Below are 13,536 nucleotides of genomic sequence, written 5' to 3'. Positions count from 1 at the left end.
AGGGACCGAGGAACCGAGACCTCCTGCCAACAGCCAACACTGACTTGCCAGGCAAATGAGCCACCTTACAAGTGGATCTTCTAGCCCCAGTCAAGTCTCCACGGGACTGCAGCCTGAGTGACACCTTACTGCAATCTCATGAGACTCTGAGTCACAACTGCCCAGCTCCTGAATTCCTAGCCCACAGCATCTGTGATATAATAAATGTTTTGGAATAATTAATTATACTGTAATAGATAATTAACCCATGTCTAAAGTGTACCTTTTATCCACGATAAAAAAAAATTTAAGTCTTCTGTAGAAAAGTCCAATTCCATTTTTTGAGCACTCTGCGTTTGTTTCTCAGTGGTCATATCACATCCCGTGGGAGACTCAGGTGTCAGCAGTCAGCAGCAGGGAACACCTGGAAACCCCTCCCAATTGGCCCCAAACCGGCCCGCTGGCTCTGGCATTGCCAGGGCTCCCTCCTTTCCAGGCAGTTAGGGCTCGGCTAGAGTCAAGATTCCAATCTGCAGGGGGCTCCACCCACCCTGCAGAGAAATCAGAGGAGGCAAGTCCACGGAAACTGTTTATATGACATACTTTATTTCCAATCTACAACCATTAAAAACCCTTTATAAGTTTACACTGTACAATTATTCTCATGTCTGAAATAAGACACAGGGGCAGGGAGAGCTGGTGGATTGGACCACAGTCGTCCTAGCACCCAATCCGTCCTGGGAAGGAGCCTTTTGAAGACAGGAGGAGCAGAGAACAGTGGACAGGAAAGGCAGACAGTTTGGCCCCAGGATGCCCTTGGTCCCTTCCCCCCCTGAAGACCTTGCCCTTGGCCCACCACTGCAGGACCATCACCAGGAACCAGGCTGGGCAGGGAGGGGGCTTCACAGTTTGGGCAGGGATCGGGAGGGGCAGGATGAAATGGAAGGACAGCTTCTGGCTCTCTTCCCCAGCCGCTGGGGATTGGAGCTGGGTTTTTTGGCACGATCTACAAGGTCTCCCTGGAGGTGGAAGGAGGAACTGGGGACTTAGGGATCTTTTGAGTTAGGTTTCTTTCTATTTGAAGAGGCCATGAGCCTATGGTGAGGTTCTCAAGAGATAAATGATCAGGGTCTTTTTCTCCTGTTCTCCGCACCCATCTGGCTGGCACAACCTTACATAACCTCTTGTAAAACCCAGACAAGTGGGAGACGTGAGCAGAGCTGGAACCAAAACAGGGCAGGAAAAGGAAAAACAGATGTGTCCCCCTGTCCTCCGGCTTCCAGGAAGCACATGGGTTTGGCTGAGGGTGAGGCAGATTGGAAGTGTTTCCCAGTCTCTCAGGAGTCTAGAGGTTGGCTCTTCCCACCTGCTCCTGGTCTGGGCCAGCCCCAGCCTCTCACCAGGCTGCGCTACTTACTCACTACTTGCTACTTGCTCGTATAGGTCAGCAGTTGGCAAACCTGTTTTATCTGAATTACCTAGTGGGCTCGTTAACCCCCAGCTTGCTGGGTTTGCATTCTGTGGGCCTTGGGTGTGCCAATCTTCTGCATTTCCATCAAGTTCCCGAATGAGGCTCCAGCTGCTCTGAGAACCTCCAGGTACCCCTATCCTCAGCAACCTGGCGTCCCGAGGCAGTGCCAGGGAGCTAGACCTCAGCTGGCACCAGATACCTGCAAAGCTGCTAGGAATACTTTTGTGGTGAGCCTCCTGTGCAAAGAAGTAAACTAAGGCACAGAGATCAGGGGCAGAGCTGAGAGGAGCCAGAATATCAGGGTCCGGTGGAGAGAGGGTGTAGATGTAGGACCCCAAAACACAAGGGGTGCCCTGGGGCCCTAGGGATCATCCTGGTGCTTATCATAAAATTATACAACCTGCTAAACTCAGAAATTAAGAAGTCTGTCCAGGCCTGGGCCAGGTCTCCAGACCCCTGGCTGAGGTTTCTCTTCATGGAAGCAGTTTGGGTGATGTCAGACTGCAGTGTGACAAGGCCGCGAAGTTGGACTACCTCGGCCCTACAGGGATGCTTAGAAAAAAACAAAGCTCCTTTACTTGGGACCTGGGGTCTAGAGAGTTGGTGAAGAGCAGGAAGAGACAGTGGGGTGGACGGGATAGACAAGGGATGGTCCAAGGAGTTTGAGGGGACTCAAGCCCAGAATCATGTCTCCTTTTGTTCTTGGGTCTGTGGACTTTACAAACTGCAAACACTGTAGGGAGGGAGGAGGGGCGGAGCCAGGGTCAGCTACAGGTTCTGCTAGGATGAGCTGTTTTGGAGCTGGTGAGGCCCAAGGGAGAGCAAAGAGAATGGTGGGACATCAAATGGATAGACAGATGGACAGATAATAAAGAAGAGAAGAACCCAGGCTCCATCTCCTCAACCAAGGCCATGCAGGACCGGGGCAAGGTAGAGGCGGCCAGAAGTGGGGATCTCTGGCACCCCCCAACCACACACACAACCCTAGGGAAAGTGCTGAAATCTTTCAGCGAGGCTGCGAACAGAAAAGACCACGTGACTCAAGGACGGGACTACAAGTTTCTGGGTAGGGGGGTGGCTGGGCCGAGCCCAAAGAGGAGGGCAGGCAGGCTGATGCCATCTCAGGCATTGAGGAAAGGTGCTCCCTCTGGTGTGAGAAAACATGAACTACAGCAGAACCCGGGAAACACCCCCATTTGGGAAAGCAGACATCAGATCTGAGCGATAGAGCTGAGGGCACTTCCCCGGTAAGACAGACAGGAGAGGGCGCCCGCAGGCAGCGTGGGCAGCGCGAGGTGTGAGGTGAAAAGGAAGTCCGCGGGAGGAGAGCAGTACTGGGGGGCCATCCTGGGAGGGCTGAGGGTTGGATGCTACCAGGAAGCTCAGGGTCTAGAGCAGGAAAACCTGGTCACTGGCCAGGGCCACTGGGTCTGCTGGCAGGAACCAACAAAGAGGAGGCAGGGGGAGGGAAGCTTTGGAGGAAGATGATGAAAGGGAGGGCGGGTGAAAGGGAGCCAGCAGGTACCCCAGACAGAGGAAGAGGCACAACCGAGCTCACAGAACGGCAGGGCAGTGTCTCAGTCGCCACGCGTGTTGCAGAGACTGGGGTTCTGGTCCTGGCTCTGCCTCTAGTTGGCTGTGTGAACTGGGCTGAGCCCTTCTCTTCCCTGGGCTTGATTCATCTAAAAAAGTGAGGCGGTTCGACACAAAACGACCAAGAGCAGAGATTCCACTTATAGGAGGCACTCAAGATAGGCAAATTAATAGAGACAGAAAGTAGAACAGAGGCAACCAGGGTAGGGTGGGGGGGGTTGGGGAGTGTGTAGCAGATACAGTTTAGTTTCAGTTTGGGATGATGAAAAAGTTCTGGAAATGGACATCAGTCATGCTTGCACAACACTGTGAATGTACTTAAAAGGGCTGCTAAATTTTATATTATGTATATTTTGGCACTTTTTTTTTTTAAGTGAGGGTGTTGGTCCAGATGATTTTTCCACACCCTTTCTATTCACTGAGACTAGTGAGGGAGGCATCACTCCCAGGGTCAGGTCACTTATAGGCCGGCCTGGGGACAGTGAGTGTGAGCAGACCACTTCCCATCCGAGCAGAACCCTTCCAAGTAGAATGCTTTTCCAAGTAGACTCTCAGGCACAGTATTGTATTTGGTCCTCACACAGACATGTGAGGTAGAAGGTCATTCTCCCCACTTTATAACTGGGGAAACTGAGGCTTAGAGTAGCCACATGATCTGAGGCCAAGGTCATTCAAGTTGGTGGCAGTTTTTTGTTGTTTTTATAAAAGTCACTTGAAAAAGCATTTGCACCTCAGGCTCACTTGTTGAGATACCAGTTCGCTTAGTGGTCTTTGAACAAAAGAGACGCTTTAAATTAATAGCATAAGAGCTGTCCCCTGGGGCTAATACGCTCGCCTCCCATGACAGCAGGAGGAGAGTTATGGAGTTATGGAACCCGATGCATTCCTCTTTAAGATGCCAGAACGCTCCATGGATGCCAGGAAACTCGACAGTAAATTTTAATTGCCTGCTTATGGGAATTACATCAGACAGATTTGGGGAGTGATAATAATTCTTGCTTTTTTGACTTTCCATTTATGTTGTCTTATTAAACCAAGACTTTTAAAGATTCTATTTCTGTTGTGTGACGCCTCTGACTGTAACTTGCCTCTGATGGGTTTTGGAAACACTCAGGGTAATCAGAACACATCAGAGCCGGGCTGAGGATCAGTTCCAAAAACCCCAGAACAGTGCTCTTTTTAAGATACAGCATCGTGGTTAGTGGTTAAGAGAAAGGCGGTCTACTGGTCAGGGCGGTGAACACAAACAGCAGGGCCACTGGTCCTCAGGATCTCCCTGGGAATTTATTAAATATGTAGGTTACTGGCCCAGAAAGTGTGGGTGGGGTCCAGAAAGCAGTATTTTGGACATGCCCTCAGATGATTCAGATGCAAGGGGTCCCCAGACTACCGCCTGGAACACCGAGGTCCAGTGATTCCGGGGTGGGGGGAAGACTGCTTTCACGACTGCGCTGGACAGTGGCATGTTCTAGCAACCCTCACTTTATCTGCAAAATGGGAACATTAGCCCCTGCCCTGCCAAGGCGCCTCCCAGAGCTGTCCCTGAGAGGTCTGAAGACGTGTGTGTGTGGGGGGGATTTCTAATAGTCAAGTGCTCTAGGTGGAGTGTGCAGAGGATTATCATCACTAATGAAGAGGCAATGGGAGCTTGAGGGGGTGGTGAGGCTGAAGGGGGGGGGGCATTTGGGACAGGAAGGGAGGGGGAGGAAGGGCCTGGAAGTTGGGTAGGCAAGAGGGAAACAGGCCGAGTGTGGAAACTATTGATATAAAAGGTACATGGGGCAGGCATGACGGAGCCACATGGTGGTCAGGGTGGAGAGGGTTGAGTTTTGGGGCCCTCAGTTGTGTCACCTGGGACAACAGCTGTTGAGGAATGTCTATGGGGAGACCTTGGGGTCGGCCCATTTTGAGTTCAGAGAATGTAAGACCTGGGAGGTGTTTGGAAATTGGTCAGCCTTTGGCGGGGAATGAATGGGGCGAAAGGAGGGAACTGGCTTCTACTGCCTGGGGCATACAGGGCCTAGAGCCACCGAAGCACCAAGTCATAAGATCTTCATTTCAAGTACAGACCTCACGCCCCCAGGAGGATCTAATCTGGCTTTGAAAGAGGTCTGATAGAAGAAACATGACATCGTCCAGGTTAGGGTCAACCATGCCAACTGGTCTTCCACTTACCCCTAAACAACTGATGCCAACAGCATGGGCCCAAGCCTACCAGTCTGGAGGGGAATCGGGATGCCAGGGTTCCTTGGGACTTTGGTTGAAGAGGCTAGAGATGGGGGGAAAGGAGAAAGCACAGGAGGAGGAGAAAGAGGCAGGTGCCAGGAGCAAAAGGAAGAGGGGTAGGATGAAGGGAAAAGGGGAGAAGGGCCGTGTTCCTTCCTGGGACCCCCGTGTTCCAGGGAATCCCCATGGTAGGTCAGGCAGTTTTCTGCTTTGGGAATGTTACCATGACTTAAAAGGCATTTGAGAAACAAACTTAGAAATTACATTCCAAAAGAGTAGCATTTTTTTTTTACAAACCAATCCCCCCCTCCCTCAAAAAGAAAGACAGTTACTAATTAAAATGCTAAAACCCAAACCAAACGAATATTTACATATAACATGTTCAACCCCATCAAGCCCCATGTCCGGAGGCTTCTGTAGGAAGAGTGATGTGACCTTGCAGAGTGGCATGCAGGACGTGGAATCCGGGACTTGACTGAAAACCAAGATCTGGAGCAGGGGTCCCCAAACTTTTTACACAGGGGGCCAGTTCACTGTCCCTCAGACCATTGGAGGGCCGGACTATAAAAAAAACTATGAATAAATCCCTATGCACACTGCACATATCTTATTTTAAAGTAAAAAACCAAAACGGGAACAAATACAATATTTAAAATAAAGAACAAGTAAATTTAAATCAACAAACCGACCAGTATTTCAATGGGAACTATGCTCCTCTCACTGACCACCAATGAAAGAGGTGCCCCTTCTGGAAGTGCAGCGGGGCCGGATAAATGGCCTCAGGGGGCCGTAGTTTGGGGACCCCTGATCTGGAGCCTCTGACACCAGTTGGGGGCCAGGCGCTGAGACAAAGACTCATGGACAATCGTGGACAAGAACGATGGTAAGGCTGAGTGGTCCGTAGAGTGGTCTGTAGGCTGCAGGGTTCAGGTCTCACGAGGATTTCTCCCCAAGGCCGGGAGTGCAGGCTCCCTGGCCATCTGTAGCTTGGGGAAGTGCCAGAAGGCCTCTGGTGGCTTGTGGGCTGTTGTGAATCCCCTCACATGGCAATAGTCTTGAAGGGGCCTTCAACCTCTTGGGTGGGAGCACAGCATCCCAGAGGGGCCGGCCCACGGCTCCATCGGCCTGCCTGTTCTACCCACACAGCTCCCTATGTGGGTGGTCGAGCATGGCCCTGGCGTTCTGCTGACAGGGAATGGAGGTGAGGAACTGTGGGTAACTGGGCCAGGTGACCCTGAAAGGGCAGGGCTAGGAGCTGGTAGGAGTGCAGAGGCATCTGCTGAGTCCTGGGGGCAAACCAGCCAAGCTGCTGGCTTCCTTATGGGGCGCTCCCCCGACAAAACATTTCATCCTGGTGTTTCCACTCTGGGCGCCCAGCCAGTTACAGGAGGGCCACACCTCTGCATGTGTGAGCATGTGTGCTATTGAAACAGGTCCACTGACACTGAGGGGAAGGCCACCAGAGGCCTCCTTGCCACAGTGCAATGAGCCACGTTGCAGTCTAGCCAATGGTCTGGGCAGCTCGCAGGGGACATGGGGGAGGACAGGCGGTGGAGTTGGGTTCAGAGAAGAGCCATGAGAGGCCGTAAGGCTAAGGAGAGAGGCTGGTGACAAGGCTGATGGGCAGCGAGAACTGAGGCAGGCCGGGAGACACAGACCCACGTGCAAAGTTGCAACAAACACCATTCTCAAGGTTCAGTCCTGCGTTCCTGCGAATTCTCACTTGGGGAACTTGGCGAGATCTCCGTGCTCTCTTGATAGAGCCTCAGGAATCTGTGTTCGACTCATAAAAAAATGTCCGGGGCGGGGGGCAAGAAGGGAAACAGAGAATGTCTGGGAAGTGGTAACGTGGGTCCAGCCCTCCAGCATTTAAAGACTGACTACCAGGGCCGGGCAAGTACCAGGTGTTGAGTGAGCAGCAGTGCTCCAAGGCCAATGGTCAATGATGTTGGGGGAGCAAGATGCAGGGCTGCAGACCCGCTGGGGCCCCCCCAAACCTGAACAGGAGACCAGGGTTCAGCCGCTGAGCTATCTCATTCATGTGGGGGAGCCCACACCTGTCCACCGTATTCAAAGACTTGCATTATCTCAGCGGAAAGAATGCATGTCTTGACCTCCAATAAATTACCTTAGGGACTCTGGGGCAAATTAAATTATTAAAGTAAAAACACCTTAAATATTTATAATAATAAAAATTCAAATAAACAATGTAGGCAAGAAATGTGGTTCCAGGCCCCTGTCTACTGCCACGTCCTGGGGCACCAGCCTCGTAAGAGTGCTCGCTCCTTGGCTGGGCCTGGTCGACTGGGAGTCTTTTACTGGGAATATATTCACCCTCCACCAGCCACAGGATCAACCCAGTGGAGATGTGGTGCCCCTCCAGGGTGCTGGGGAAAGAGGCCCCAGCGATCAAGGCAGTGGGCATTTAGGCATTTATCTATCTGTGCACCGGGTCTTCAGAGTGTGTCTACCTATTTCTGTCCCAGGAAGGTTGTCACCCTGGCAAGGGAGGCAGTTCCAGTGGCTCTCTGACCCTAAACTCCACCCCTTCTCACCTGGTCTTCCAGTCCCTGCTGCGTCCGGACTCTCGGCAGGGAGATCCAGGGCACCAGGATTCCAAGCAGAGTCGTGGCCCTGGCCCCGGCCCTATCATACCCCCTAGAGTCACAGCGACCCAAGGCAGTGGCGCTGGGAGGCCGCGGCGGAGAAGGAAAGGGGGGAATGGGTACCACGTGCTGCCAGCTCTACCCAGAACCCCCAGCTGAGTCCCAGGGCAAAGGCTGTTCTTCTTATTGGTGTTCCCTCCCCATGAAGGGGGTATGATTGGCAAGGAACGTCTCTCTGTGAGCCCTTTTCCTCACGTGGCCAGAAGTGTCTCCTTTCCTCTGCTCTTCTGAGAGGTGGGTGTGGATAGAACCAGGCAAGACTCTCCTTTAGGACCAGGGATCAGCTCCCAATGGATCTCTCAGAAGACATTCTGAAGGACAGTTTTGATCTTTCTCCCTTGTTCTGCTTTCCCCTGGGGAGTCCAGGTCGCCACCCAGTGGTCAGCAGGAGACCCCAGTTTACCTGGGGATGGGAAAGCTGTTCTCGGGCAGTGGGGTGGCTGCTGTCCCCCCGGGACGAGGCAGTGTAGAGGGCCGAGCCTTTCCCTTCGGCTCTCCTCTCTGTGGACTCGGCTGGCTGAGGCAGGGAGCTCAGCTGCTCGGCTGCTGTTACTCGCTGGGGGGCGCTGCTTTCTCCTCCGCAGCCCAGCTGGACTCTGCAGGGTGCAGTCTGCACTGGGAAGGAGAGTGGCGGACGGCAGAGCGGGAGGGCCGGGCGAAGCAGGAGGCGAGTGACTGGGTGCTGCAGTCACAGACAGCATCCTAGGAGGAGGAGGAGAGAAGGAAGTCAGGAGCTGGGAAGTTGGATGGCCAGCCAGGCAAGGGACTGGGCTCAGCCATGCCCAGGGCTGGAAACGGGGAGAGACAGTCAGACAGACTCCCGCATGCGCCCCACCGGGATCCACCCGGCACGCCCACCAGGGGGCGATGCTCTGCCCCTCCGGGGCATCGCTCTGTTGTGACCAGAGCCACTCTAGCGCCTGGGGCAGAGGCCAAGGAGCCATCCCCAGCGCCCGGGCCATCTTTGCTCCAATGGAGCCTCGCTGCGGGAGGGGAAGAGAGAGACAGAGAGGAAGGAGAGGGGGAGGAGTGGAGAAACAGTTGGGCGCTTCTCCTGTGTGCCCTGGCTGGGAATCGAACCTGGAACCCCCGCACGCCAGGCCGACGCTCTACCACTGAGCCAACTGGCCAGGGCCTAGACCAATTTTTAAAAATTGTTTTTTCAGCTCTGGCTGGTTGGCTCACTGGTAGAGCGTCAGCCTGGCCTGTGGATGTCCTGGGTTCAGTTCCTGGTCAGGGCACACAGCAGAAGCACCCATTTACTCTCTACCCCTCCCCTCTTCTCTCCCTTTCTCTCTATCTTCCCCTCCTGCAGCCATGATTGATTCCAGCATGTCGGCCCCAGGCGCTAGAGATGGCTCAGTCAAGCCTCTCACCCAGGTGCTAAAAATAACTCCGTTGTGAGCATGGCCCCAGAAGGGCAGAGCATTGGCCCCAGATGAGGACTGCTAGGTGGATCCTGGCTGGGACGCATGCAGGAGTCTGTTATCTGTATCACCCCTCCTCTCACATTAAAAAAAAAACAAAACAAAAAACAGCCTGACTAGGCGGTGGCACAGTGAACAGAGCGTCAGACTGGGATGCAGCGGACCCAGGTTCGAGACCCTGAGGTCGCCAGCTTGAGTACAAGCTCATCTGATTTGAGCAAAGCTCACCAGCTTGGTCTGCTGTAGCCCCACGGTCAAGGAACATATGAGAAAGCAATCAATGAACAACTAAGGTGTCGCAACGAAAAACTAATGATGGATGCTTCTAATCTCTATCCGTTCCCTATCTATCCCTCTCTCTGACTCTCTCTCTAAAAAAACCAAAAAACTGTTTTCTTCCATCAGAGCAGTAATGAATGTTCATATATAACATTCCAGAATATAATAAATCTTACAATACACAGAGAAGAAAGTGGACACTGTCTGGTCCTACACACCAAAGTAAATTCTCACCAAATCTCATGCACATATATTTACCAAGATGATCTCATCTCTGACAGCCTATGTTGCAATTGCAAAACATGAACATTTTTTTATCACTGTGTATGTCAAGATCTTTTTTTTTTTTTTTTTTTCAGAGACAGAGAGAGAGTCAGAGTGAGGGATAGACAGAGACAGACAGACAGGAACGGAGAGATGAGAAGCATCAATCATTAGTTTTTTCGTTGCGCATTGTGACACCTTAGTTGTTCATTGATTGCCTTCTCACATGTGCCCTGACCGCGGGCCTTCAGCAGACCGAGCAACCCCTTGCTGGAGCCAGTGACCTTGGGTCCAAGCTGGTGAATTTTTGCTCAAACCAGATGAGCCCACGCTCAAGCTGGCGACCTCGGGGTCTCGAACCTGGGTCTTCCGCATCCCAGTCTGACACTCTATCCACTGCGCCACTGCCTGGTCAGGCTGTATGTCAAGATCTTATTTTTCCCTCTCCATGCCTCTCTCAAGATCTGTTTAATGTCTGTCTATTATTCCACTGAGTGGAAACACCTTAATTCATTATCCAACTCACATTGTGGGGGGCGCTGGCAATCTCTGGTACGCTGTGGCCGAGCGGCTTGTTAAGTCACACTCACTATCTCTTGGTATTCAGACCGTGTGCCATTCCAGGTCTGGGACCTTCCAAATGCCATCCCAGATCATAAGAACGTTTTGAAACACATGAACTATATTCCCTGAGTTTGAAAACCAGAACAATTTGGACCTTCTAAGCCAACCCCACCTCCCGAGAAAAAGGGCAGCCCACCCACCTACCTCACTGGGAAGGACTGGGGTCCCGTCTGCGTCTCGGAGGACACCATCTTTCCCCACCTGGGGGAGCAGAGAGAGTCTGGCCTCCTCACTGCTGCCTGCCTTGGCTGCCTTCTTGCTCAGGATCCTGGCCATGCCCTCCGGCTGATGGTAGCTGGCCGGGGAGAGGGGCTCCGGCTTCTTGGTGCTGTCCTCCCCTGCTGCCGAGGTGGGGCTCGGAGCCCGGCCGCACACGTTGCGGAAGAACTCCTGCACAAGGCCGTACTTGGGCGGCTCGGGCTTGGCCCGGGCCTCGGACATGCCCAGTTTCCAGACGGACTCCGTGCTCCCCGAGTGCTCCACCACGCTGAAGAGGCTGGAGAGTCCGTCGTTGATGTTCCTCAGCACGGGGCTGTCCCGCGTGGTGGTGGAGCGGGCCCAGGCCGAGCCGTTCTGCTTGCCCTGGTGCAGGTTCCACAGGCTGCGGTCCTTGGCGCTGTCCAGCTTGGACACAGACCGCCTCTGGAGCTTTGGCGAGCCATACTTGGGCGAGCAGCACGGCCGCTCGATGCGCGAGTGCACCTTGTCCAGGGAGGAGGAGATCTGCTTGCTGCGCACGGACACGAGCGAGGAGCTGCGGGGCGACCAGCTTTTGCCGTGGAGGCCGCTGCGGGGCGGGTCGGTCTGCAGGCCCACACTGACCATGCGAATGGTCTGCGTGCCCACGCTGGCCACGCCCACCGTCTGGCTGGACGCGCTCTTCACTTTCCTCTCCAGCGAGCCCGAGCGCATGGCCTGGCGCACACAGTTGGTGATCTCCTTCATGTCGTCGCTCATGTTGCCCGATATCTCCAAGTTGTGCAGGGCTGCTGGGAAGCCGGGCCCGGCCGCCGAGGGGCCGGCCCCCGAGCCCCCGTCCAGACGCTGCCGTGAGAAGTTGCAGAGCCACCGACCATAGGAACTCTCAGCTAGCCCATTGGCCTCGGCCGACTCTTTGGGCTTGGCGGTAGTGAAGAGGAAGCCGGGCTCGATGAGGATCTTGCCCTCCCGGTCGTGGACCACGGGGACACCCAGGCGCCGGGCTACCGGGGGGCTGTAGTAGACACGGATGCCCGTCTTGTCCGGAGCCGTGTAGCTGCGCTGCATCTGCCTCCCTGCAGGGTCCTGGCAGGCCAGGGCACCCAGGCCGCCACAGTCCCGTGGCGGTGCCTGCGCATCCTTCTCGGGGTCCACCGGCTGGGTGCCCACAAAGGCAAAGGTGGGGCTGTTGGGCAGCTTCTTGCCCCGGTTGGCCTCGCTGGCAAGGTAGGGGGAACAGTCCAGCAGACTTTCAAACTCAGACATGGAGGAAACAGATTTGGTCCTGGGGAGAGTGGAGGAGGGAGGGCGTTGTTAGTGGAAGAGGACACATCCCATGCAGGCCCTCTGGTCTTCGTCCCTGGTTCCTGCACTGCACCGGGGCTGGGCCCGCAGCTGTCCTGCTTGCCTTTTATAGTCTGTCAGCGCCCTGCCCACAGCCCCTGTGCACTCACACCTGCACGTCCAACACTGCACGCTCTGAGCATCTCGGGGTCTGCTTCCTGACTGCAGGCGCACACTGGGCCTCCACACAGAGGGGCCGGGAACTGTCAGAGTGTACACCCCTAGACGCAGCCCTCAGCCACGGAGGGATTTGGTGGCTCTTCATTCCTTGGGCGGGAAAACTCCGAGCTGCATGCTCTGCTCTGGCCCCCAGAGTTCCTAGCAAAACTGAGCCTCCGTTCCTAGCTGCCTTCTCCTCCTTGTCTCGGTTCCAGGTGTCTCCTGGAACCCACTCCCAAATACACCATTTCTACTCAAACCCTTGAATCAGGACCTTTGAGACAAGGTCTCAAATCCTTGTCTTTGCTTTTGCCCCCCAAAGCAAACTAAGATGTCACTAAATCTCCTGCATAGACCTGGCACGTGGGTGGCCTGATAACTAATAACACCAGGCATAGGGCATATGTAAGTGCATCTCGCTTGTCACACCATTCAGTCCTCCATCAACCCCAGGGGGCAGCTCCTATTTCCCCGCCAGATACACCCAAGGCCGCAGAGCTAGAAACAGCAGAGCTGGATCGCAAACCCCGCACCTGACTCCACAGCCCGCCCTCCCAGCTTCGCGCTGCTCCTATGGCCCCTGTGGGGTTGTTGCCCTCACCCCTTGTATGGGTTTCCTAATGGTGGAGACATGGTCCTGATAGCCCTGTGGGGTCTCCCTGGCCCAGAGGAAGCTGCTCAATATTCCCAGGAATGGGAGACCAGCTTGACTCTCCTAACTACAGACACAAGAAGGACCCCAACAGGAGCTAAATAGTTTCTTTCCCAGGTAGGATAGGCAAGGGCCCAGTTTTCTGTACCTAGAATCAAACATACAAAAAATTGCAGATAGGAGTTATCGCCCCAAGCTTCCCAGCTCCTAAGTGGCCTGGGTTCTACAGAAAGCATATGCCAGCATTGTCCCAGCTCTGCCGAGGGGCAGTGGTGGGCACGCGGGGCACTGGTGAGAAGAGAGGCAAAGGGGCGGGGCAGGGGTGGGGCAGGGGCGGGGCTTCAGGGGGAAGTAGGTGGAGGGGATGCCAGCACCTCTTTAAGCCGCTTCCCCCAAGCTCGGCTTCAGAAACTGCCTCCTTGTCGTGGATCTTTTCACTGCGTGTCTGTCAAGGAACAGAGATGAGAAGATGAGAAGGGTCAGTTCTGGCCACTAACACCTTGAGGGAAGGTGACAGAAAGTCACTGTGGACGCTGACCCCAGACCTCACACCAGAGTCTCCTCTTGTAAAGGGGGAGGGATATCAGCACCGATCTAGAACATCCATTGGTCAGTATCTGGCTACAGTGCGCCCCCCCCCCCCCAAGGAAACAG

General features: G+C 54.4%; 1 protein-coding gene across 3 annotated transcripts in view; it reads right to left on the bottom strand.

The window, feature by feature from the left end:
• Positions 1–2,274: 2,274 nt before the first annotated feature.
• MTCL2 (microtubule crosslinking factor 2) overlaps positions 2,275–13,536 on the bottom strand; it is a 65,828-nt gene continuing 54,566 nt past the window's right edge. For all 3 annotated transcript variants that reach the window (XM_066237318.1, XM_066237317.1, XM_066237319.1), the window contains exons 13-15: positions 13,257–13,327; positions 10,674–12,012; positions 2,275–8,637 (exon numbers count right to left, since the gene is read on the bottom strand). In XM_066237318.1, the coding sequence (XP_066093415.1) occupies positions 8,485–8,637; positions 10,674–12,012; positions 13,257–13,327 (1,563 nt within the window). In that variant the 3' untranslated portion in view covers positions 2,275–8,484. The remainder of the gene's footprint in view (positions 8,638–10,673; positions 12,013–13,256; positions 13,328–13,536) is intronic.

Source organism: Saccopteryx bilineata, chromosome 6, assembly GCF_036850765.1.
Source record: "Saccopteryx bilineata isolate mSacBil1 chromosome 6, mSacBil1_pri_phased_curated, whole genome shotgun sequence".
Lineage (NCBI taxonomy): Eukaryota > Metazoa > Chordata > Mammalia > Chiroptera > Emballonuridae > Saccopteryx > Saccopteryx bilineata.
Note: the sequence above shows the minus strand (reverse complement) of the source record. Positions and strands in the feature narration are given on the sequence as shown.